Source organism: Kockovaella imperatae (assembly GCF_002102565.1).
Source record: "Kockovaella imperatae strain NRRL Y-17943 chromosome Unknown BD324scaffold_14, whole genome shotgun sequence".
NCBI classification, from domain to species: Eukaryota; Fungi; Basidiomycota; class Tremellomycetes; order Tremellales; family Cuniculitremaceae; genus Kockovaella; species Kockovaella imperatae.
Genome location: NW_019028954.1, coordinates 508,475 through 530,359, shown reverse-complemented (window position 1 = coordinate 530,359; position 21,885 = coordinate 508,475). Strand labels below are relative to the sequence as shown.

Sequence of the window (21,885 nt, the reverse complement as noted above, 5' to 3'; positions counted from 1 at the left end):
GTTCGTCGGCTGTATTCTATGACTTTCCCGATCCGACGTGCCGCCCAAAAATAGACAAAGGAGACCGAAAAGTGGGGCAAAACGGGGGGAAACATTGCACCTTTGTACATCGCATCCACCATGTCGAGAGGCATACCACATCCACAGACTTCGTTCAACGGGCTGCTCGTGATGCCTTATCGCTCCCGCGATATCACTGGATATGCCGGATACAACTTGACCAATGTCAAGTGCGGGAAAACCAGCCTCACCGGAGAACTCCGGCTGACCGCTGCCCAGCACGCTTTTGGACAGGACATTGACGAGCTCGTCCTGCTCGTGGAGGCTCAAGATGCAAAGCGTGAGGTGATGAATGTACCCAGCTGATCTTAGGACTCCACGTTCATATCTACGACAAGGCGGAGAAGCAGTACCAGATCCCGCAGGACGTTCTGGCGCAGCCGACTGGGTCGGTCGAATTCTCCTCGTGTGATTTGACGTTCAATTATGAGCACTCGCCCTTCACTTTTTGGATCACTAGAGGTTCTGAGGTACTATTTGACACTCGTCCGAGCAATATCCCCATCTATAAAGACGCCGTCAAGGTGACCACCACCGGTGGAACACCAGCCGAGCCGTTCACTGATCCCGACGATGACATCCCGTTTATCGATGCCGACGGTAACGACACTCGCACGCGGATGCCAGCCCACCCGCTGATCTTCTCCGATCAATACATCCAGCTCTCGACTGCACTTCCCTCCCCAGCCAACATTTTCGGTCTCGGAGAAGTCATCTCGTCCTCTGGCTTTCGGCGCGATGACGAGCTCACCATTGCAACGATGTGGAATCGCGACTCTGGCGGCTCGCCCACCAACCAGACGCTCTACGGCTCGCATCCATTCTACCTAGATGTGCGTGAGCAGAGTCACGGCGTGGCTCTTCGCAACAGCCACGGCATGGACGTTATCATGCGCTCGGGAGTCCTCGAATACCGCATTCTCGGTGGCACGCTCGACCTGTACTTCTTTGCCGGTCCAACGCCCCTCGCTGTCGTTGAACAATACTCTGCGTTCACTGGCAAACCCACGCAGATGCCCTACTGGGCATTTGGATACCACATGCTTCGCTGGGAGGGTGCATTCAAGACCATCGACGGGGTGAAAGAGGTCGTTGAGAATATGCGCAAAGCCGACATCCCGTACGAGGTGATCTGGAGTGATCTTGACCATATGGATGGCAGGAAGAACTGGACGTGCAATCCGGACGGCTTTGAGTGGGTCAATTGTTGGATAGCGCTGATATCAGACCCTTGAAGTTTAGGGAGTTCGTCGAGTGGCTTCACGACCACCACCAGCGCTTCGTCCCGCTAGTCGATGTGGCCGTAGGCAAGGTTGAAGGCTATGCGCCTTACGAGGATGGAGCTCAGGACGACGTTTTCGTGCACACTGCGGACGGCTCCGAATTTGTGGGGCGCGTCTGGCCAGGGTAAGACCGCCCTCCTCCTCCCGTTTCCGAGCTGACCCTCTTAGCGCGACGGTCTTTCCCGACTGGACACACTCCAAAACCATCGAATGGTGGACCAAACAAAATGCCAAATTCCACGCCAAAGTGCCTTTTGACGGTCTCTGGCTGGACATGAACGAACCGGCAAACTTTTCCAACCCTGCACCAGGTGTCCCAGTGCTCGTCGAAGACAACCTAGACTCACCGCCGTACGCTGTGCACGATGGATGGAAAGGACTCAAGCGCATGTCCATCAATCCATCAGCGAAGAATGCCGATGGGAGTCGCCACTATCACATGCACAACACATACGGTTATAGGTGAGTCTGAAAATCAGCACCACTGACGCCAGGGAAAATCTTGCTACGCGCAAAGGTCTGCTCGAGCTATCTGATCGGCCGTTCATCCTATCCCGGTCATCCTTCCCGGGTCTTGGCCAAGGTAGGTTGCCTGTCATTAGATCCGCTCACACCAGTCTCCGCGCACTGGCTCGGTGATAACTACTCGACCTGGCAGTCAATGCGCGACTCCATTCAAGGAGTCCTCCAATTCCAACTGTACCAGGTGCCCATGACAGGTCCCGATGCCTGTGGATTCGCCGGAACCGCCACAGAAGAGCTCGCCAATCGCTGGCTTCAACTCGCGGCGTTCTATCCCTTCTACCGTAATCACAATGCGGATGGCGCGGGTGATCAGTTCCCTTACCTCTGGCCCGGCGTTGCGGATGCCACACGCAAGGTCATCAAGGCGAGGTATAGTCTTCTGCCATACTGGGAAACGCTGTTCAAAGAGGCGCACTTGCATGGCACACCGCCTCTCAGACCGCTTTTCTTCGACTTCCCTTCAGTCAAGCAGTACGACGCACAATTCCTTGTCGGCTCATCACTCTTGGTCACCCCTGTACTCCACGAAGGGGCTACAAAAGTCCGCGGTCACTTCCCCAGTGACAATGGTACCCAGTGGCGACACTGGTGGACTCACGAACTCGTTGTACCCGGCAACGATGGCACTGCAGAGCTCGACGCACCTCTTGGCGAGATCCCGGTGCATGTCCGCTCGGGATCTGTCGTGCTGATCTACAACGAGCCTAAGTATACCCTCAAGGAGACCCGAGAAGGGTCTTATGGCCTCGTCATACATCTGAATGCCGAAGGAGAGGCGCAGAGCGTGTACCACGTCGACGACGGTTTGACGAATGGTGAGCTTTTAAGGGTTTCTCTTCTGACGCCAGGTCCATGTACCACGGTCGAGGTCCGAGCGAGTGGAGGAAAGATCGCCCTTCTGTCATCTGGGGATTACAACGTGCCAACGCTCCTTACATCAGTCAAAATTCTCAATGTCGAGAATCGCCCAGTGGCGGTGAGGTGTGGGGACTTGTGCTGCAATTTGTCCCAATGGGAGGGGAAGACAGGTACTGCATGGCTCGAAACCGCAATAGATCTCAACAAGTCTGCCCTAATCGCTTGGGCCTAAAAGGACACTATGCATCCGATAGCCAAGGTGCTAGGTCTATCACCGTGTCCGGCGTCCCAGGCAGACTACCTGTAGGATCATGCTGTGTCCCAGAACTTGCAGTGTCTGCGGTGGTCATTGATGCCATCGTCAAAGCGGACCCATTCGAAATTCGTCTATCGTGGCCGGCCCATCCGATCTGCTCTGACGGGTGATGATGGTACACTCCTCCTTCCTGAGTCATCTCAGACCACGGCACCACCATCTCCATCTCCTCTCCACGAATCAACGGATCGGGGTAAAGCATGACAATGGCCTGCTGTTGGTCCGAAGGCAGGATCTCGGCGAGGGGAACCGCTTCGTAGGCGAAAGTGATGTCTGTCTCGTCTTCGAAAAGCTTGTCCCGATTTGCAGTGATAGCTGCGAGCTGGAATTCATAACCTTCACCTCCGATCGTGTCTATTAGAGCTGTCAGATCAGCCCAGAAAGGCTCTTCTTGTGTGGTCCCGTCGGTCAAGATTCGACCGCTCTGTGTGAAGTCTGGGATGAGCCCGCAGTGCTTGTCCACAGATCGTACAACATATGCACCGCGCGTTGTCAAGCTTTGCTGAAGCACAGCAGGGTACACTGCGTGGTCAAGGTCTGAAGAGATCAACTCGGTCAATCGTATACCCTCGTCTGACCGATCAGTAGTCAGATGAACAGTCTTTTCCAGGTGATGAGCGCCAGTCTTCACGGATGGCAGCGTAATCTTGAGAGTCCGTTCTGTCGCCTCGAGGAGTTCATCTGTCACCAGCTCGGCGTGAGGCGCTCGGTCAATAGCTCCATAGTTGAACAGGGTGATTGTGGTCATGGTGGGGATAGGTGCTTGTCAGTGTCTGCTTGGGCTTCTGTATGCACGGTGGTCCGAAACTTTTCCATGACTCCGCTGTACAAAGGACGATGACGGTCAAACGCCTTTGATGACCTCTTCTACATGACCAAGCAGCTCTTCCTTTTGTCTCTCGCCAAAAATGAGCATCGGTCGCAATCTCACTGCTGCCTCGCCACACTGTCACGTCAGCATTGGCCATTTTCACACTCACCCCTCCAATGTTAACCCCGCGAGATCGCATCGTTGATAAGAATGAGTTCCTCACACTGGGACTTGGCATGTCCCAAGCGATGAACGTCCCCTGACCTTTACCCCGTAGACCCGACATCTTGTCGGATTGCTCGGCCAGGGTTTCGAGTCCGGCATAGAGGTCGTCCCCGATTGATCCTGTATGCGAGACTAAGTCTCCGGCCTTGATAATCTTGACCTGTTCCGCCGCTTGCAACGTCCTGATAGGGTCCCCCATCCAGGTGTTCTGACGTCAGTGAAGCTCGTCTTCCTCACCTTACAAAGTTTCTGTACGCCTGGGGGGCCCTCGTCTCCAACCTATGGTAGAACCCCGCGGCCTGCATTTTCTTTGAGAACGTCATGAAGTCGGGAGGCGTCTCGAGGTTCCACTTTTCGTGGGCCCAAAACGTTCCCGTCGCGCCCACGCCGGTCTGCACCTCGTCTATTGTCAGGGTGAGTAGCGCAGCTGGACTCACCGACGATGAAAGCCACTTTATGTTTCAAGGTGATCTCTCTCAGGCCTCTGAAAAAGTCTGGCGACGCGTGATGATCCCCTCCTTCCGAGGCGATGGGCTCGATGATGATAGCCGCGACAGGTCGCTTGGTTTTCCTAACGCTGAGCGGTAGAGATGCTTGCGACTCACCATTCCTTGATCGTCTCCTCGACCTGCTGAAGCGCCCTTGCCTCAGCCTCCTTGTTCTCCGCTGCGTAAGCGCTCATCGGATACTTGATCTCTGGCCAAGGGACCACAGGCCCTGACATGAGCGAGACTCGTATGTCGACCCACATTCAAAGGCAGGAATGCCAATCTTGTGGATAGCTTTGCTCCTCGTCGCACTAAGGGCACCGAATAGTCTGCCATGGAATGCCGACGTGAAGGACAAGATGGACAGCTCTGGCGATCCCGGGGCTTGATTCTTCATACAAGATGCGAGCTCCTCTTGCGTAAACTCGAGCTCTGACGCCTTGACGCCAGCTTGACGAGCGGGATACGACACTGAGGTCAGCACAGCTAGTAAGAGACCCACTGAACGCCGCCTTGAATGCCGTCTCGTTTGCACAGGATCCGCACATGGCCGTAAACACTTGGTCTAGACCAGGCGGCGCAACGCTAAGGAACGCGTCCTCTGACATCAGTATCGCCTCTCTTCCGACCCACCACACATGCCCTTCCACTCCTCCGGTGGAAACACGGCCAGACTCGGCCTCGACATGGCCAAGGTCGCATACAAGTCCGACTTGACAAGCTCAAGCAGCTGAGGGTGGTTGTACCTGGCATCAGTGCGGCCATTCAGCTCACCCACCCCACTGGGATGGACGCAATCTGCGCATACACATCCAGGAAGGTATTGCCATCCACATCGACTAGATAGTTCCCCTTCGACTTGAGGTAGTCTTCGGTCAGAGGTTTCAATCAATCCCGCTCACCACAAACTAGCACATGATGTCGTGGGTCCTGGAACGATCCGATATCCGCACTGATGGCTTTGCCCTTAGGACCAGGAATAGGCGTAAGAACCTGGGGCCGGAGTCCACTGTCAAGGGCAGTAGCATAAGCCCTGACGTTTCGCTGAAGGTGTCTCGCTCTGAACAACATTGTGCAAGTTGGAAGACAAGGAAGGTATGACGACGGAAATTCCGGCGGTCGGCATGTCATCAATAAGCGACGCTAGGATATACCCAGCGGAGCTAACAACATACAATGTAACACTGTTGTGAGTCCCTAGACATCATTGCCAGACCTAGACCATCAAGCGTGGCATCTCCTGACGCATGCATGGTCTTGATCACCTCAGCTATACCAATGCCCGTCATGATGCTGTCCCCAGATAAAGTGAGAAGTAGGAAACCAAGCGGAGGCGAATAGGGTGGCCCTTGTGTGGGCGGAGGGTAGTGAGAGTGATCGAAGCGGCCGTTGTGGTCATAGCGGCTGTAGTACCTGAGGGATGCCGGCCGCAGGCCTCTCAGAGGGAATCACATGGTGCTAGTGTTGTTGTTGGTACTTTGTCTTCCTCGCTCTATATCTTACGATTCGGCCTGGAACTCTGCACGTCTCGTGGACGCAAAGGATCGCTTCAACAAAGGATCTCATATCTGCCGCACATTTCTCGCGAGCCCAGGCTTGAATCCTCAGCATCCGATCCACAGCTCTCTGCCCAGTTCGGATACTGACCCAACATTGGTATTCGACCGATCCTTCTGCCACAACTTCAACGTTGATTCCATTACGACCTTGATCCCAAAACGACCTCGATCCCGTCGTTGAAGATTCACGCTCAAGCATGAAGCAGATCAGCACTCTCAGTCATTCACAATGATTTCTGATCCCTCTATACTCGACGATACAAGCCGACCGCCCCCTCCGGGGTCCTACGCTTTCCCCCTCGTGCTCGTCATAATCATCTGCGCCGGATTCCTCGCCTACAGACGAAGACAGCGCGCTGAGACGTTCGCCAGGTGAGCACAGGCTCGGCACCAGCTGACATTCAGAGACACAAGCTACACGACACGGTCTGCGCTGCGGCTTTCTACAGAAGAGGGGGTGAGTGACCACAATTCTCAGCGCTGATATCTGTCAGCCTTCCGCCCACTCCTTCCTCGTGAACAACGCTTCGACCGACTCCCTTCCCTCGCATGCCCTCGCCGATCTGCCTACTCTGCCGCAGGTGCACGATGGCCTGCCGCCAGGGTCCAGAGGTCCGGAGGCTAGGCTCCACTCACGCTCTCCAGACCAAGTTTCAGCTCAGAAGTCATCCACGAGGCGATCCATCCGGGTCAGGCCTCCAATAGAGGACGACAGTGACAGCGAAGGCGAATCCCACGAACCTGCTCATGGCCCACGCCAGACATTTAGCATAGAATAGCTCTGTTGTACCGAAATGTATACCTCTGCTGACCTGTTTTCGCGCGACGTGGATTTCAATCTTGACCTCTGTTACATTCATTTTTCACCCCCGCGCAGGTCGCTTTCTTGAGGGCGTGGAGAGCCGGGTGAAGACCTTAGAGGATGTTCCAGCTCCGAACAGCGACTTAAAGCCCCAGGTGATCCTTCTACCATGTCGCACGCTCTTCTGTAGGTTTTGTGTGGAGGCCATTCTGACATTCAGCTTGCGGCTCTTTCTGTCGCCCTACTTCTCCATCTCGGTCGCGATGCACTACCTCAAGACGTATCCCGAGTCTATAGGTATTTCTCACTACCTATGCTGGCGGATGAAGAGCATGCCCGGGGACGAGGTGGATTTCTATTGGCCTCAGATATGGTGAGCCCAAGTTGGTCCATCACTGACCACAGTCACCTCTTATTGACCTACCCGTCCCCTTCGAATGCTCTGGAGGCCTTCATCATCTCTCGGGCGGAGGAAAGCACCCATTCAGCCATGCTAGTGAGTCGTTATGAGCTACGTCACTGATTATAGACGTTCTGGTTCATGCAAGCTGCGCTACGAGACCTTACCCCCACCCGCAACACCAATCCTCGACCTTTCCTCATCTGCCAACGTGTCCTGCACCGATGTCACCAGATCATCTTTGGCGATACGCCTGAACCCTCAAAATCCCCCTATCGCTCGCTTCCCCAGTCTCCCACGGCCTCTGTCACGGGTCTTATACCGACCACGCCCATCGATGGAGACAAGGTCCACTCGCCCCCGACTAAAGTCAAACCCCACGTGCAGGCTGCAATGGTCGGCATGTCTGTCATGTTGGCCGCGACGCCCGCGATGCCAGCATTGGCCGACCTCGCCGGACAATGGGCAGTCATTCAGGGACGGAGAGTGGTGGACGACCGCAAGGAGTCCCGCGACCGAGTTGAATTGGATAGGTCAGAGGGGGCAGACGGCGTTCCGAAACGAGACGTTTCAAGGCAGACTAGCGAGGACGACGTCCAATCGGAGGACGAGTCGCGGCCATCAATGACAGTACAATCGACTGCCCATCTCTCTCCGCCTATCGCCTCTCCCCCATCGGTCTCCTCCCCCCAGTTCGTAGACATTACCAACTCGCCGTCACTCTCCACGCCGCGCCAAAAGGGTGAGGATCCCTTTGGGCAGGAGCCAGTGCCCACCACCGACTACAGCCCTTTTTACTCCGTTCCAGAGTTCTCCGCGCAAAAGGCTAACCCCGCCGTCCGACGCCTCCAACCCAATCCTCCCACCGCTGAGCTCATCCTCGCATCGTATTCCCAAGACGCCCAGCGTCAACTTTTACGGAGCCACTACTGTCGCAGTGAGATCAGATTCCTGCTGCTACTCGAGGATATCAGCAACAGACTGTTGGTGGTTCCCAAGCCGGCGCGAGTCAGTGCGCTTCGTGCCGAATTGACAAGCCTGAACCATAACCTCCCGGCAGAAGTGAGTCACCCGAGTGACCAAGCTGACATTAGATCTGCATGCCTTTGTGGTGCTCTGCCGATCATAGTCACGAGTCTGAAGCCAACAAACGTCGTGGCAGGGCCCACTCCCGAATCGTCCGGATCTCCCCCGGTGACAGCGTCGTGCTCAATTCTGCGGAGCGGGCACCGTTCCTCTTGCATGTTGAGATTCTCGTCGGCGATTTAGACTTTGACCCAAACAAACGTGACAATCGCGAACTGCTCAAGAAAATAGTGACTCAGGAGGATGCCAAAAAGCGAAAGCAGGAGGGCTTGCAGGTCTTTGAAGGTTTTGGATCGCCAATGCCGGATCTCCCCGCTACGCCGGTCATCAAACAGTCTCCCGTCAGGCCTGCGACACCCGAGCCCGTCCCACGAGAACTAGAAGAGATGGATCTCGTTGAACAGCTCTACGGTGCTAAGCTGTCAGTCCGAGACACGCTGCCCGACTTATCTGAGTCTGCACCACTTCGCATCGCCCCGCGGAACAAGGCGCTCGATGTCGCTGCGTGGGATCGCGGCCTCGAGGCAGGCTCATCCAGGCGGTCTTCCCTGACACCGAATACACCACCCGGTCTCCCAGACTCTCCAATCATTTCCAATGCCCTTCTCGATACCCCGCCACCTTCCGCAAGCCCTGGAACTAGTTCGCCGAAGCGATTTATCAGTCTCGAGGATTACTCCGAACGAATGCGCACAGCCGCCGTCATGCTTGCCCAGCTAAATGCGTCACAGGCTCCGACTGTGCCAGAAGTTCAAGGATCTACCAGCGGCAAGCTGTCCTGGATCCCGGGAACCGGCTGGATCCGTGGGACCACCCCGCAGCCATCGCATGGAGTGTCTGAGCCCCCGCCCACGGCCTCTGGTGGCAAGCTTCGCCTTGCAGCGGTGCAAGCAGCTGCAATTCGGGAACGGATAATGGAGGAAATGATGGCTCTTGAGGAGGAACGGGTGGAACGAATGACAGACAGGCCAGAGGGTGTGGAGTTTGCGACATCTTCTGGCGGTCAGACTGCCGAGGACGAGGGGATCGTGAGGAGAGAGCTGAACAAGGCAGACCCGTCGGGTGAGTCAAAAGACAAAGCCTCGCTGATATGCAGCGGCCGTATTCAAGGAATCGTGGACGTCCAAACGGTCTCGAATCCAATCCTCTTCACCATGGGGTCATCTTGCCAATTGGGATGTGAGTCGATCGGCCTGGTCCTGACTAACGTCAGATGTTTTCTGTGATTGTGAAAACTGGCACCGACCTGCGTCAAGAGCAGCTCGCCACACAGCTTATTGAGCGGTTTTCCAAGATCTTCAAAGAAGAAAAGTGCGACTGTTGGGTCAGATAGTGAGTGGATCGGCGTTCATCGCTGACCTCAGCTTCCGAATTTTAATCACCGGAGAGACCTCTGGACTCGTCGAGACTATCACCGATGCTGTATCTATACACTCAATCAAGAAGGGCGAGTATGCCCGACGCATCGCCGAGGGTGGCGCCATTGGTCACGCCTCATTGATGGACCACTTTGTGAACGTAAGTGAGCCTTGCGACCCCTCGTTAAGACTCAGACATACGGGGACCGCGACACTGGCCGGTTTGCTCGTGCCCAGCGCAACTTTATCAAGTCGCTTGCAGGTGAGTCACAGTCTCAGACTCGCACTCACCCTAAGGCTATTCTGTCGTCACGTTTCTCTTGCAAATCAAGGACAGACACAACGGTAACATTCTGCTCGACCGTGATGGCCATCTGATCCACATCGACTTTGGGTTCATGCTGTCCAATTCGCCGGGCGGCAACATGGGCTTTGAAGCGGCGCCTTTCAAGCTCCCCATGGTGAGAGATCATCCCTACATCGCTGACCCTAGGAATATGTCGACATCATGGGTGGACTCGATTCGCCGGGTTATGCGTACTTCAAAAAGCTTTTCAAGGAAGGTTTTGAAGCGGCTCGAAAGCACTCGGATAGTTTGATCGGTGAGTCAGAAGCTGTTCTCTGCTGACCCTCAGCCATCGTCGAGTTGATGCAGAAAGGTAAGACGGTTCCGTATCGCGCTGACTTTAGACTCGAAACTGGACTGCTTTGCCCTATTTGGCCCACAAACTACCGCCATGTTCCGAGATCGCTTCGCGCTCGGTCTCACCACTTCTGCTGTAGACGCGTATCTCGAACGCTTGATCGTCACCTCAACGGGCAGCAACTACACTAGACTTTACGATACATTCCAATACTACTCGTGAGTTGCCTCGCCTTTTTTGCTGACCTTCAGACAAGGGGTACTTTAGTCGCATCACATCTGCATGCATTCAAATGATGTATTCTGCTTGCGATCGCAGAAAGCTGTAGCTTCCCGAATCCGTGCTGTCTCCCTTGCCGACGCCGGACCCTCGCAATAAAGTTGAATGGCCAAAGCCAACCCCGAGGAACGGCCTCAGGCTATGGACCACAGTAAAGGGTTTGTACTCCTGGACAATGCCATTGGGCTGGGGCGCGAGCTCGAATTGCTCCTCGGTCAACGGGGCAAGGCTGCTCCGGGTTGACCTGAACAGGCCGAAATCGATACGGGTCGCGTCTTTGGTGAACCAGTTGTTCTGACTCAGGTTCGATACCGTGGACATGAGTCCCGAGTGAGACTGGAAGGACGCGGAGGCGATGCCAGAGGGTTGGGCCAAGACCGAAGACACGGAACTGGACATGTTTCGCAAATCATGGATGTGGATCCATCCGTTGGCACTGGAAAATGAGCTCATGAGCTGGATCAACTCACCAAGCAGATGTGACATGCTTGCTCTCCCCCAGTACCACTCCGATCTTGACAATCGGGTCTTCTCCCGCAGTCCACTCTATCAGCGAAGTCCTCCTGCTCTGGCGCAGGTCAAATAACCTGATGATACCGTCTTGAAAACCGCTGAGCACCAAGTTGCCAGACACCGGCTCGGTGATGAGCGTGCTCAAGGCTACCTGTGATCGCGTCTCGAGGACCTGGCGTCAGTCGTATCTAACGCTTTCCTCACCCTCTCTCGGCGCTCGGCCGGGCAATCCCAGACGTTGATGTACGCAGCGGCACCGCCAATGCACATCCTTCCCTTTTGTCTCCACCATGTGGTCACTAGGCTTCCCTCTGCCATGTCCAGCCCACAAAACGAAGATATCGTCCGGAGAGGTACCGCGTCATCCATTGGACCTGATAACACGAGCACGTTCCCATTGCCTGTCTTCAGCCTCGCCGCGCCTTTACTCACTGATTTCCGCAACGACGCAAATTCGCTCTTGTAGTTCGTTTACGAACCTCACCGAGGTAACATGGGTGTACTCCGGGATGTCCAGCTTGATGGAGCGCGTCCTCTTGCAGGCACTCCAGTCCCAAAATCTGGTTTCAGCACTGTGACGCTGACTTCCTTACAAGATCTCTCTCGACCTATTACAAGCCACGATCAAGTTCAGAAAACTGTGAAACGCAATCGTCGACCATGAATCCGGGCTCGAGATATCCTTCATGGCCCATCGCCAAGGTAGACCACCTGAGATCAGTGCCTGGACTGCAGTGACCTCACGCTGCTGTTCCGCAACCACGAGCGAATCCTCCAGGAACCTATGCCGGATGATCCAGGTCCTCTCCTGTGAACTCTCAGGTTGCCCGTCAATCTTGTCAGGCAGGATGACCGCAGGAGTCGAATTCTGCGATCAGCTGTGCTCAGTCTTCCGACACTCACAGCCAAGTAGGCATGCAATGAATGCTTACTCCTCTCAAATAGCTCATTGTTCAATGACAGACCCGACTGGCCTGCCAGATCCGTGTCCCACTTGTCCAGCAGCCGCTCGCCAGCTTGTCTAACATAGGTTGCCAAATCTGCCGTCCAACCCTTCCTTGGCCGTATCGGTAAAGCTACCTGGAGCACGGTCTCCCACGCCGACCCGAAAAGTCTCTTCAGCTTGTCGTACTCACTCCTGAGTATTTGCCTGACCAAGGCGGCTAAAGAAGGGTGCGCGTCAAAGAGCAGTGCCCGAAGAGCACGCGCGTGCGAGGCGAGTCTCGCTAATGGCATACGAAGGCTGTGACCCGACCCGAATCGTTTACTCGCGGTGGCGACAAAGGCCGCACAAGCCTCTTTCTCCTCGGGCAGCTGATCCGATGCCTGCTCTAATAACACAACGATCCAAGCGAACAAAGTCCACTTTCCGCCAGCGTGCAGTATGCGAGAAAACAATCTGACGAGCTCCTTCCTTACCAAGGCAGAACCCTCACTGAGCGCCGGATTGATCAGCGGCGCCACCATGTCCAGGCTCGGTACCAAGTCGAACATGCTCGTCCTAGGATGCGTGTCGATCAATCGAGACAATGCATAGACAGCCGTTGCTCTGGCTTCGACCGCTTGAGAGTGGGCCATGGCGATCAATTGACCTTTGAGTTGGAGAACCGTGTCTTTGTCGACCTCGCTGGCTTTTTCTATGCTGCCGAGCACTTCAGCAGCGAGAAGGGCTCCCCACTGCTGGACCAGACCATCTTCATGCTGGATCATTCCCGACGCGGCTTTCAGTGTCCTCGTAGTGAATCGCGGAGCCTTGCGACCTGCGACAAAATTTGCGATCGTTGCCAGAACCGCAGAAGCTTGTATCACGATGGTTGGCTGACCATTTAGATGCTCTTCCAACGAGTCGAGAAAGAATCTCACACAGGGAACCGAGGTGAGTCGCTCTGCGGTCCTCCCTTCCAGAGCCAGAGATCTCACACAGGCATCGTTCCTCACCAGCGCAGCCCAGATCGATATCATCTGAGGCCCAATATTAGGATCGCCGACCACAAGTAGCTGAGCCGCCACATCCAAGGCACCGCCTTGAACTGCTCGGGCCAGACCGTGAATGTCTAGTGATCGAAGACAAGCCTCCAACGCAACGCAAGCGCGCTTGCGAAACTCGGTCGTCAGTGCAGCTTGACAGATGATTGGCAGGCGAAAGAGAACTGGCGAGGGACCCCCTCCTTGGTCTGACACCGTTGACACTGAGAAGTCCGTCTGCAGAATCGAGTCGAGCTGATCGTCCATGAACGAGACGAGTTTCAGGTCCGATTCCCATGTGGTATCCCCGGGGGATTGTTCGAAATGTCGGAATGGTGGCAGTTGCTCGAACAAATTGTCAAGGATGAGATCCCAGTGGGTCCACAAAGCGTGCGATGTGGACGAAGGAATGTGAGGGATAGACTCTGGAGTTGCGCGATATGCCCCCATTACCCTTTGTGACAGGAGGTAACCTCCCGCCATGGACGATACCACGTCTCCGCTTTGACCAAAAACTAATTGGTAGTCCGCGCCATCGAGCGACTGCCAAGCGATGGTGTGCATCACTGCTTGCAGTTCGGACCAGAGTCGGTCCTTCAGCGATTGGCTCATGTTATCGTACAGTGCCATCATGTATCCACTCGACCGCTGGACGTTCTTGTTGGCATCTGATGCTGTCAGTGGAAACGTCTGCAGGTTGTGGAACCAGAGCGAGATGCGCAACGGGGTGGTGAGACACGCGGTAAAGAGATCATCGGGCATGCCGGGAGCTCGCGGCAGCGTTTGCTCAGCCCCACATGCTGCGAAGTGGATCTGTCGTCTGGCATAGACTGGCGGGTGAAGCTCTCCAACTGAAGGATTGGCCGCTGAGGCCGCCCTGAGCTGCGTGTCGATCTCCTCTGCTTCGGTCACCGCAGCCCGGATGAAGCGTCCGGAATGCTGACAGTCCCATACGTAACATGTTGACGATCCGGCCCAGGTAAGCAAATCGAATAACTGAATTGGAATGTATCTGATGTCAGTCTCGCTCGTCTCCGGACCCACTCGGATGGCCCAGGTCCTCCTTGTATTGCATCCTCGAACGAGACGTCGTAGCACCAGAGTTCACCAGCTTCAGTCGGGGATTCCTGAATTCCATGTCCCGAGTAGATGACCGCTACGTAGCTATTCGAACCTGCGGTATACCTCGCCCGCTCAAGGTGGTGTCGGATCGTCGTCTTGGAAGGATCTGGGGCGGTTCGACACTGTAGGTCGGAAGTAGACAACGTCTTGACCTGCTGCACGTAATCTTTCCCGTGAGCCCGGTCCGATTGACAGCTCACGCTTCATGATGCGCAGCATGCTGCCGTGTGCGTCATTGGTGTGAGGCAGCGTCCACGCATAAAGGCCCACTTCCCTAAGAGCCATTTCATGGGACAAGTGCAGGCAGGTGATGAGCACTGCCTGGCTGCATCGTTCTGAGATTAGCCACTTTCCTGTACTGACCCACCTATACTCCGCTCCTTGACGGGAGCTTTGACATTGCCCTCCATGTCGACCTCGTGTCGAACGTCCGACCAAGCAAGAGGCAAATGCTCGGGACCAGAACCAAGAGACAAGCTCGCCCCGGTGCTCGCCCAGCTGTTCGACACGGTTATGAAACCTGATGATCGCTCACTCTGAGCTGAGGCGATACGGGGATACGCATGGCTTGGCGAATGGCTCCGATGTCGGTTAGCCCCCGGCAGGGACGTGTGCTGCATTGTGTAGGCACTCGTTAGCGAGTCAAGTGGCGTGCGTGAGGTGCGTTGTCAGGATTTCATGGTCACCACATTTCCGACTGGTCAGTGGAGTGCTTTGTCAAACAAAGGAAGGATTTCATGGTCACCAAGACTCAGGCTCATCAACCCATTCTCCCTTTCGCCTGAGATCCCGTTCCATTTGTCTGATCTGACCATACCCTTTCCACCTAGCTTCCACGCCTGTCAGATCGTTTCGCCCCACCCCAAGCTCTCTCCGAAGATCACCCACTCCCTGCTCCCATCGCTTTTCCCAGTACACCCCAACCAAAGAGGCACCCTGGCTACCGGTCCGCAGAGCCCATGGGACCCAATCGCGGATCCATGTATCTCGTCGAGCGTTGCTCAACCTCAAGGGACCGAAGATAGACGACAATGCAGCGACGGGGAGGGACATGTTGGCCCATTCGACCACCTTGAGGGATAGCTCATGGGGAAGCGTAGGAGGAAGAGAGAACAGAGTGTGGTAGAGATCATGTGTCTGTCGATAGCGAAGCATGGTATATGCGAGGGCGGGCGAGTCAACATATTGCACCTGGCATTAGCTTGCTCTCTACACAGACTCACTGGAAGCCTAGTATCCGGCGTGACATCTCCTCTGCGACACCACTCCACCCATTCTCGTCCGAGCGTGCCCCGCTTGAGCTTCCAAAGTTTATTCTGAACATCCGAGCTTATACTGGGCCTATCCCGCATGATTTGGCGTCCTTCTGCGTTCGCCGTCATAGCTTCGTGAAGCGACGGCAGAAACGTGCTGGCGGTAGATTCGGACAAGCTCGCAATGAGGTCTGTGGGTAAGCACGAGACCGCTAATGATACCCACCTCCCCTACTGGTATCTAGAACACCGACGACACCGCTGCCAACAGCCAAGAGGGCATTTTGAACGGAGCTGAGCGGGACATGACCTGGATATCTCACATCTGTGCTCATGTAGCGCAGGGCGAGCTGGAGACCGTGATCGATGGTGCTTGATCGAGTGACGGACATGGTAGAGTAGAGAACGGAATTCTGCGCGAATTTAACTTTTTCAAGAGATCCCCTTGTTAGACATGTGTATTCTGTGCATATGGAGACAGGAGAGCTAGTCTAGTGCATGGAAGGGCCATGATCGAAATGTAGCCTAAGATACGGACTGATCCGATCTGCGCTACGATGCCCGCTGGACATATTCCGATCCGTTTAATTTGAGATGGAGCACTGCAAAGTGTCAGCGGAAATCGCGATCATTGCACCCACAGTGTAGTCGACACCGGCGTTGGTGTTGAGGATTAGTGCAACAATGAGACCGTATAGACCCAAGACTTCGGCGAAAATAAGGATCAAAATCTAATGCGAGTCAGTTTTGTGGGTCAGTGCAGAAGGTAGAGATGCAACGCACCATTCCGACGAACAATCGTGGTTGCTGAGCGGTTCCTCGAACACCTGCGTCACCGACGATTCCAATGGCGAACCCGGCGGCGAGACCGGCCAAACCAACAGATAAACCAGCACCAAGTTGGATGAAACCAGTGTAAAGTGCCATCGGTGATTTGACTGGAAATGTATCAGTCTGAGCGCAGATGCAAGTCACTCACGATCGCCAGAGATCAAGACGGAAACAACCAATCCGTACTGCACGAGTCAGTCAACGCCCACCGCTGACAAGTGTCCAGACGACTCACAATGGCAATGATACCAGCCATGACGACAGGGATAGCACACTTCATCATAAGATCAGGTCGGAGAACAGCCATTGCTGAGATTCCGACACCGGATTTGGCCGTACCGTACCTGTCATCGATGTCAGCTTCATCACTCGATGGCGGTGAGTCTGAATGGTCAAGACATGGCGAGTATATACACCACGCCCTGAACATATATCGCCAGGAATGACAGATCGATCCGCACTTACGCCGCTCCGATACAAGTGAATACGATGGCGCTGGTGCATCCCATGGCGCCAAAGAACGGTGCATACACCGGACATAGCTCTGCTGTAGTCGACATCGTGAACGTGAAGTAGCAAACTAGGAGATGGGAGATAGGTCGACGGTATAAAGGAGCAAAAGCGATCGGAGAGAGAAGTAGAGTGGTGAGCGGGTCCAGCTGGACAAGAGAGACGGCCAAGGCTGGAACGGCGGCGGGAATTACCGGAAATAGGTCAATGTGGCACTCGAAGGGGATGTAGTGGCTGCTCTCGCTCGGAATGTCATCTTGTTGTCCTGTTGCACTGCATGATGAGCTGACACACGACTATGGAGGCTGACAGGAGCGCGATCAAACGCTCAAGATCAGCCTCATCTTCTTCTTCAATCTCAGACATCAGTAGTCGATCACTTTCTTTCAGCCCACCTCCGAAGTATCATCGAGGTTCAACCTCTAACTCTACCAAATTCACCTGCAGCCTCGAACCTACATGCTCGGGCCCTGGACGCAGTTCCTCCTATGCCACTTCGGAGGAGCTCTCACGACATCATGACGCATTCCACAAATGGGTCTGTCGGACGCTCGTCCGGGATAAGGCTGACGAGCCTGCAACTCCGACGAACGGACCATCCAAGAAGATGACAGAGTGTTGCAAGGCTTTCCCAGAGGAGCGCCTCTTGTCCCTTGTGAGTGGAGGAGAGGGACGACTCTGACCTCCACAGCACCAGGCGGAGACTCATGATCCTATCATCCAGGAACGGCAAAACAGAGGGGACAAGATTGTTAGTCTTCACGGACTGTCACGATCTGACTTCAGTTTGAATGCTTTCTGCCCAAGGGACAGTGTCAAAAGACCTTCCTGACACCTGCCAAACGGCGCCGACACTTGATTGACAAGCACCGTGCGTCATTCGCGTCGAGCAGCGCTGACCTTGCAGATTACCCCAAAGACTACTTCTTCTCCATCACTAACCATGGGGTGAGTTTGTGTGATTGTGCCCATGTTGATGATGTCAGATCAATCGCTTGGTCGAGGAAGATGGTCTAGCTGCGAGCCTCATTCGCCCGAGACGATATGGTCCGGCTGATCGTGCCCCAGAGCCAGCGTCTTTTCCGTCACCAAGTCGAGTGGGTCCTGTGGCTCAGTCTGATCCCTCTCCGGTACAAGCGAAAGATGTCAATGACATCGACATGGATGCCTTGACGACTGCTCTAGACAGCAGTTTGCAGTTCCATCCACGAGGTATCCGCAAAAAAGCCCATGAGAGGATGCAACATTGACTGGACGCCTTTGTGTGGCGATTTCGAAACGGAGTTTTGGGATCGGCATGGACAAAGGTGGCTGACTCCGACGTGGATCCCTGGTCGAGACAGGCCAAGCACCCATTCGGCTCTCATTGCACACCCATACCATGTCTTTGATACTTTTCGAAGGCACGGTCGCACAAGTGCCCGCCTCAGCCTCGGCTCCGTTCGGATCCGGATCCACAATCTTGACACCGAACAATCGAATCCAGCTCTCCTCCCTGCAGCTTCACCAAAGTGGTGATGTAGAGCGTCTTTACGATGAAGAGGTGACAACCTTGCAAGACGCCATCGGATCTCAGTCGTTCGCCCGGGAGGCCTGGCCTGAAGGGGTCATACTTGACTCTGCACGAATTGGTGGCGATCCAGCATTTTTCCTCTTTCGTCGCGAACCTGAAGACATCACGACAGGCACAGGCGAATTGACCGAGTCCGGCGAACAGTGCAAATCGACTTCAGGCTCTTTCGAACGCTGGGGTACGGTCAATGACTGGCAGGATGAACAGGAGGAGGACGATGTTGTGGCTGAATCTCCGGGTCACGAGACCGTTTCCAGTCAGGAGTCAGTCGAGATCGTCATGAGCTGGTTAGCGGATGGCTCCGAAGCCAGAGAGATTCGAGGCAAGCTGCAGTATGAGTCAACAGACTGTAGTGCGCTCGTTCTACCCTCAGAAGGCCTTCTGGCGCGAGACAGTGTTCATTCCTTCAAGACCTTGAGCATCAAGAAAGTGGGCATTTTTCCCTCAGAGCGACCAAGCCATGAGCCTTACCAAGCTCTCATCGCTATCATTTACGAGCCTAAGTACGATCATTTTGTATCTGTTTTGGGTGCTGGTCTGCCGAGCCCGGAGACAGATACGCAGGATCGATGATTGACGCTAGGTAGACACGATGCACAGATACGAATTCAGTTCACGTATGGCCAGCTAGTCTCCTTCTGAATCCACTCTGGGGTGTTCGAAGCCTCTACTCTGATCTTGCCTCGAGCGGCATCACACTATCATCAGCCAATGTGACCCTCTCTCCTCCCACCATACTGTTGCCACTGACAGTGCGGTCAATTCCGAGTTGGCAGGTACCCCGAGCGAGGGAGGAATATGGACTGTCAGTGGCGATGACTTGGCCGTGAGACTAGATTGTAAGGAGCTCAGGACAGGCATCAGAGTAAGCACAATCCCGTCACTCGGAGCAGTGGGGCTGCAAGGCGTCTCGGGAGGATCTGCCAGTACGAATCCAGGCGTGAGAATGATGATCAGCATTCGGAGCCACTTGACAGCGCCTTCAGGTTAGTCGAGAGCGGTGTCGGTCAGTCGAGTGTACCTGCTCGTGGCGCTTCGCGGCCTGACATGAGCAGTGAGAGTGAGGTGTCTCGCCTGTAGGGCATGGTGATTGATGGCGACCAGATTGCAGTCACAGGTGTTGTCCGTAGCGCTTCCGCTAGTTCCTCCTCTTTGCGACATATGTACTGTCTGCCCCGATCACGTCGGTGGTCAGCTTCGGGGCCGGAAGGCGAGTTGACCTAAAATCACTTACTCGTCAGTCTGGTCAGTCTGGACAAGGTATATCAGCATGGTAGTGTTTGTGCTGCGGGACAAGATCAATTGGGTCCAGAATAGGTAGAAGAGAGACATAGTGTCATACGGATAATTGAACAGCAATGGCTGCAGCCCTGTATATAGCTTCTTACTCAGTTGCCAGCATTGAGGATTTTCTTCAAAATCATACCCATGGTCCTTTGTCAATCCTTTGGCAGAGAGTGGCATAGACGAGGCACGTTTGTCTGCTGTCCCTGCCGACTGGTCAGTCTGTGTCAGCTATCCTCGGTCGAAAGTGCATCAAGGGCGACTTGTCCGCAAGCTGTCATTGACCAATATACATATGTAATCGAGATCTCCTGTATTCGCATTCGGATGAAAACACTCCGTCAAACTCGCCCACAGAGATCGTTCGAAGCTCTATTGTCGCGCATGCCAGGGATCGATCCCGGCATTGGCGACCGAGCTCCTCAGAACTGCGGTGGGAAGATCGTCCTCGGTCCGAACCATTCTCCTTGTGTCATCTTGGAGAAGTAAGTTCTTGGGAAAATGTCCTTTGTCAAGTGATAGAAAGCCCTGCGACATGGTCAGTACGGTCCTGCTCGTGACACTCACCTGTTCGGCTTAGACTGGTCCACCAGACTGCCAAACGTCTCTTTCCGCTCAAGACCGTATTTGAATTCAGCCAACAGCAATTCCCCACGTCCAGTGAATAGAGGGCATGAGGCATAGCCGTCGTAGATGGCGTTCCCTACTTGACCAGTCTGCATGTGGTGGACTAGGTTGTGGGCCAAGACGGGCGCCTCAGCGGTGATAGCGGCGGCAGTCTGAAGGAAGTCAGCGACATTAGCGATATCCAGACTCACCTTGGATGTCGGCAGCGATGAGGCGTCACCTAGGGAAAAGACATTCTCAAATTTCTTGTGCTGAAGTGTGCCTGCGTCCACATCGACCCAACCGGCCGCGTCTGCCAATGGCGACTTTTTGATCCACTCAAATGCACCCATGGGCGGTGTGACATGCAGCAAGCCGAACTGCTTTTCGACCTTTTTGCCCTTGTTGTCTCCGGCCAAGACCTCGAATACCGCGGTCTGTCCTCGCACCTCAACAAGATTATGGTTGAACGCCGCATCAATCCCCTTCTCCTGTCTCAGGGTGTTCAGGACTTTTGAATAGTCGGGCTGACCAAACATGGTTGGCATACCGGTGACAAAGGTCGAGTGGTAGGGTGTTTTCGCGACATCCTTCCAGTACGAGTCTGCCATATAGGCGATCTTCTGGGGCGCTACAATTAAGCACAGATTCCAAACTTCTCGCTCACCTCCTGCACACTTGACTGGACCGAAAGGCTGGGTGAAAATGGCTTCACCTTTCCCTCTGTGCGCCTTGATCAAGTCGAATGTCTTGTCGGCCGTGTCGTAGGAGTATATCGTGGAGACCTTGCTCGATGAAGGGTCGGCAAGAGCAGACGACAGTCCCTTGATTTTGTCGTACTCTGTGAATGTCAGAGGTTTGTCGGTCAGAACACTGCTCACTAATTTCGAGGCCCGGAGCGACGACTAAGTAATCATACCCCACTCTGAGGCCGCCCTCCAGAATGACTCGATTGTTGTGTGGCTCAAAAGCAGCAGCTCGGCCGTGAACTTGCGCAATGTGTCCCGGGATCAAAGAAGCCAAGGGTCGACGGAATTCCTCCTTGGTCGCCAATCCTGACCCGACGACTGTCCAACCAGGTTGGTAGTCGTGATGAGGATTCGACTAAAGTCAGCGAGGAGTTTTATGCCTCGACTCACATCCACGATAGCGATATCACCAGAAGCCAAAGTCTGACCTTGAGATTTGAAGAGATTGTATACCTGGTTCGCAGCCGCAAGTCCTCCGGTACCTACATCGGGTCAAATACCGCTCCTTTCCCATTTATGACTCACCACCACCAATGACCAAGACTTTGTAGTTGCCGGTCGAGGCGGATGAAGTGGCAAACCTGGCCAAGTTTTGAGCTGCTTTTGATGCGGACATGGTCGATGGATAGATGGATGGACGGATGGACGGACGGATGGATGTACAGATGCATAAGAGTCCCGCTATGACAAACCTCTTCGCCATCATTGTCATTGTCGCCATCGCTATTCCTCCATTCCCGAAAATGCTCAAAAAATCAGTTGCGTGATCACCTCCACTTTTTGTA

General features: G+C 54.6%; 11 protein-coding genes across 11 annotated transcripts; 5 read left to right on the top strand and 6 right to left on the bottom strand.

The window, feature by feature from the left end:
• Window positions 1-110: 110 nt before the first annotated feature.
• Window positions 111-2,958, top strand: BD324DRAFT_683509 (glycosyl hydrolases family 31-domain-containing protein; the record flags this gene model as incomplete). Its single annotated transcript, XM_022019189.1, has 7 exons — window positions 111-340; window positions 373-1,255; window positions 1,288-1,467; window positions 1,512-1,805; window positions 1,838-1,926; window positions 1,961-2,683; window positions 2,717-2,958. The coding sequence occupies exons 1-7, from the start codon at window positions 121-123 to the stop codon at window positions 2,956-2,958; spliced, it is 2,631 nt and encodes an 876-aa protein (XP_021868836.1). The 5' UTR covers window positions 111-120.
• Window positions 2,959-3,113: 155 nt separating this feature from the next.
• Window positions 3,114-3,790, bottom strand: BD324DRAFT_653344 (hypothetical protein; the record flags this gene model as incomplete). Its single annotated transcript, XM_022018645.1, has 2 exons — window positions 3,114-3,172; window positions 3,220-3,790. 2 exons carry the CDS (start codon window positions 3,788-3,790, stop codon window positions 3,114-3,116), a joined length of 630 nt encoding a protein of 209 aa, XP_021868835.1.
• A 96-nt stretch (window positions 3,791-3,886) lies between these two features.
• On the bottom strand, window positions 3,887-5,637 carry BD324DRAFT_583684 (4-aminobutyrate transaminase; the record flags this gene model as incomplete). The annotated part of the gene is made up of 10 exons (XM_022013632.1): window positions 3,887-3,988; window positions 4,023-4,286; window positions 4,321-4,481; window positions 4,516-4,649; window positions 4,684-4,795; window positions 4,828-5,037; window positions 5,069-5,167; window positions 5,200-5,312; window positions 5,345-5,435; window positions 5,469-5,637. The coding sequence occupies 10 exons, from the start codon at window positions 5,635-5,637 to the stop codon at window positions 3,887-3,889; spliced, it is 1,455 nt and encodes a 484-aa protein (XP_021868834.1).
• Window positions 5,638-6,354: 717 nt separating this feature from the next.
• On the top strand, window positions 6,355-6,904 carry BD324DRAFT_653342 (hypothetical protein; the record flags this gene model as incomplete). Its single annotated transcript, XM_022018644.1, has 3 exons — window positions 6,355-6,497; window positions 6,531-6,582; window positions 6,620-6,904. The coding sequence occupies 3 exons, from the start codon at window positions 6,355-6,357 to the stop codon at window positions 6,902-6,904; spliced, it is 480 nt and encodes a 159-aa protein (XP_021868833.1).
• A 25-nt stretch (window positions 6,905-6,929) lies between these two features.
• BD324DRAFT_636462 (kinase-like domain-containing protein) lies at window positions 6,930-10,702 on the top strand. Its single transcript, XM_022016898.1, has 14 exons — window positions 6,930-7,113; window positions 7,148-7,300; window positions 7,333-7,423; window positions 7,457-8,389; window positions 8,422-9,475; window positions 9,510-9,592; window positions 9,627-9,745; window positions 9,778-9,931; window positions 9,967-10,033; window positions 10,069-10,232; window positions 10,265-10,373; window positions 10,407-10,430; window positions 10,462-10,633; window positions 10,667-10,702. The coding sequence occupies exons 1-14, from the start codon at window positions 7,097-7,099 to the stop codon at window positions 10,680-10,682; spliced, it is 3,156 nt and encodes a 1,051-aa protein (XP_021868832.1). The 5' UTR covers window positions 6,930-7,096; the 3' UTR covers window positions 10,683-10,702.
• A 458-nt stretch (window positions 10,703-11,160) lies between these two features.
• BD324DRAFT_583305 (hypothetical protein) lies at window positions 11,161-14,914 on the bottom strand (the record flags this gene model as incomplete). The annotated part of the gene is made up of 9 exons (XM_022013615.1): window positions 11,161-11,379; window positions 11,412-11,608; window positions 11,640-11,767; window positions 11,801-11,918; window positions 11,952-12,075; window positions 12,105-14,184; window positions 14,217-14,400; window positions 14,495-14,629; window positions 14,662-14,914. The coding sequence occupies 9 exons, from the start codon at window positions 14,912-14,914 to the stop codon at window positions 11,161-11,163; spliced, it is 3,438 nt and encodes a 1,145-aa protein (XP_021868831.1).
• Window positions 14,915-15,035: 121 nt separating this feature from the next.
• Window positions 15,036-15,939, bottom strand: BD324DRAFT_583659 (putative ubiquinone metabolism-related protein; the record flags this gene model as incomplete). Its single annotated transcript, XM_022013630.1, has 3 exons — window positions 15,036-15,485; window positions 15,518-15,738; window positions 15,774-15,939. 3 exons carry the CDS (start codon window positions 15,937-15,939, stop codon window positions 15,036-15,038), a joined length of 837 nt encoding a protein of 278 aa, XP_021868830.1.
• Window positions 15,940-15,981: 42 nt separating this feature from the next.
• BD324DRAFT_160347 (vacuolar ATP synthase 16 kDa proteolipid subunit) lies at window positions 15,982-17,118 on the bottom strand. The gene is made up of 6 exons (XM_022012056.1): window positions 16,844-17,118; window positions 16,614-16,722; window positions 16,527-16,563; window positions 16,331-16,485; window positions 16,189-16,278; window positions 15,982-16,149 (listed from the first exon to the last, which is right to left on the bottom strand). The coding sequence occupies exons 1-6, from the start codon at window positions 16,936-16,938 to the stop codon at window positions 16,132-16,134; spliced, it is 504 nt and encodes a 167-aa protein (XP_021868829.1). The 5' UTR covers window positions 16,939-17,118; the 3' UTR covers window positions 15,982-16,131.
• BD324DRAFT_160484 (hypothetical protein) lies at window positions 17,048-18,112 on the top strand. The gene is made up of 5 exons (XM_022012057.1): window positions 17,048-17,543; window positions 17,580-17,639; window positions 17,675-17,759; window positions 17,796-17,907; window positions 17,957-18,112. The coding sequence occupies exons 1-4, from the start codon at window positions 17,187-17,189 to the stop codon at window positions 17,903-17,905; spliced, it is 612 nt and encodes a 203-aa protein (XP_021868828.1). The 5' UTR covers window positions 17,048-17,186; the 3' UTR covers window positions 17,906-17,907; window positions 17,957-18,112.
• Window positions 17,791-19,094, top strand: BD324DRAFT_160954 (hypothetical protein). Its single transcript, XM_022012058.1, has 2 exons — window positions 17,791-17,836; window positions 17,875-19,094. The coding sequence occupies exon 2, from the start codon at window positions 18,270-18,272 to the stop codon at window positions 19,032-19,034; it is 765 nt and encodes a 254-aa protein (XP_021868827.1). The 5' UTR covers window positions 17,791-17,836; window positions 17,875-18,269; the 3' UTR covers window positions 19,035-19,094.
• Window positions 19,095-20,019: 925 nt separating this feature from the next.
• BD324DRAFT_636411 (hypothetical protein) lies at window positions 20,020-21,830 on the bottom strand. The gene is made up of 7 exons (XM_022016897.1): window positions 21,626-21,830; window positions 21,491-21,582; window positions 21,233-21,455; window positions 21,019-21,192; window positions 20,564-20,982; window positions 20,313-20,524; window positions 20,020-20,273 (listed from the first exon to the last, which is right to left on the bottom strand). Exons 1-7 carry the CDS (start codon window positions 21,819-21,821, stop codon window positions 20,168-20,170), a joined length of 1,422 nt encoding a protein of 473 aa, XP_021868826.1. The 5' UTR covers window positions 21,822-21,830; the 3' UTR covers window positions 20,020-20,167.
• Between the last annotated feature and the right edge of the window lie 55 nt (window positions 21,831-21,885).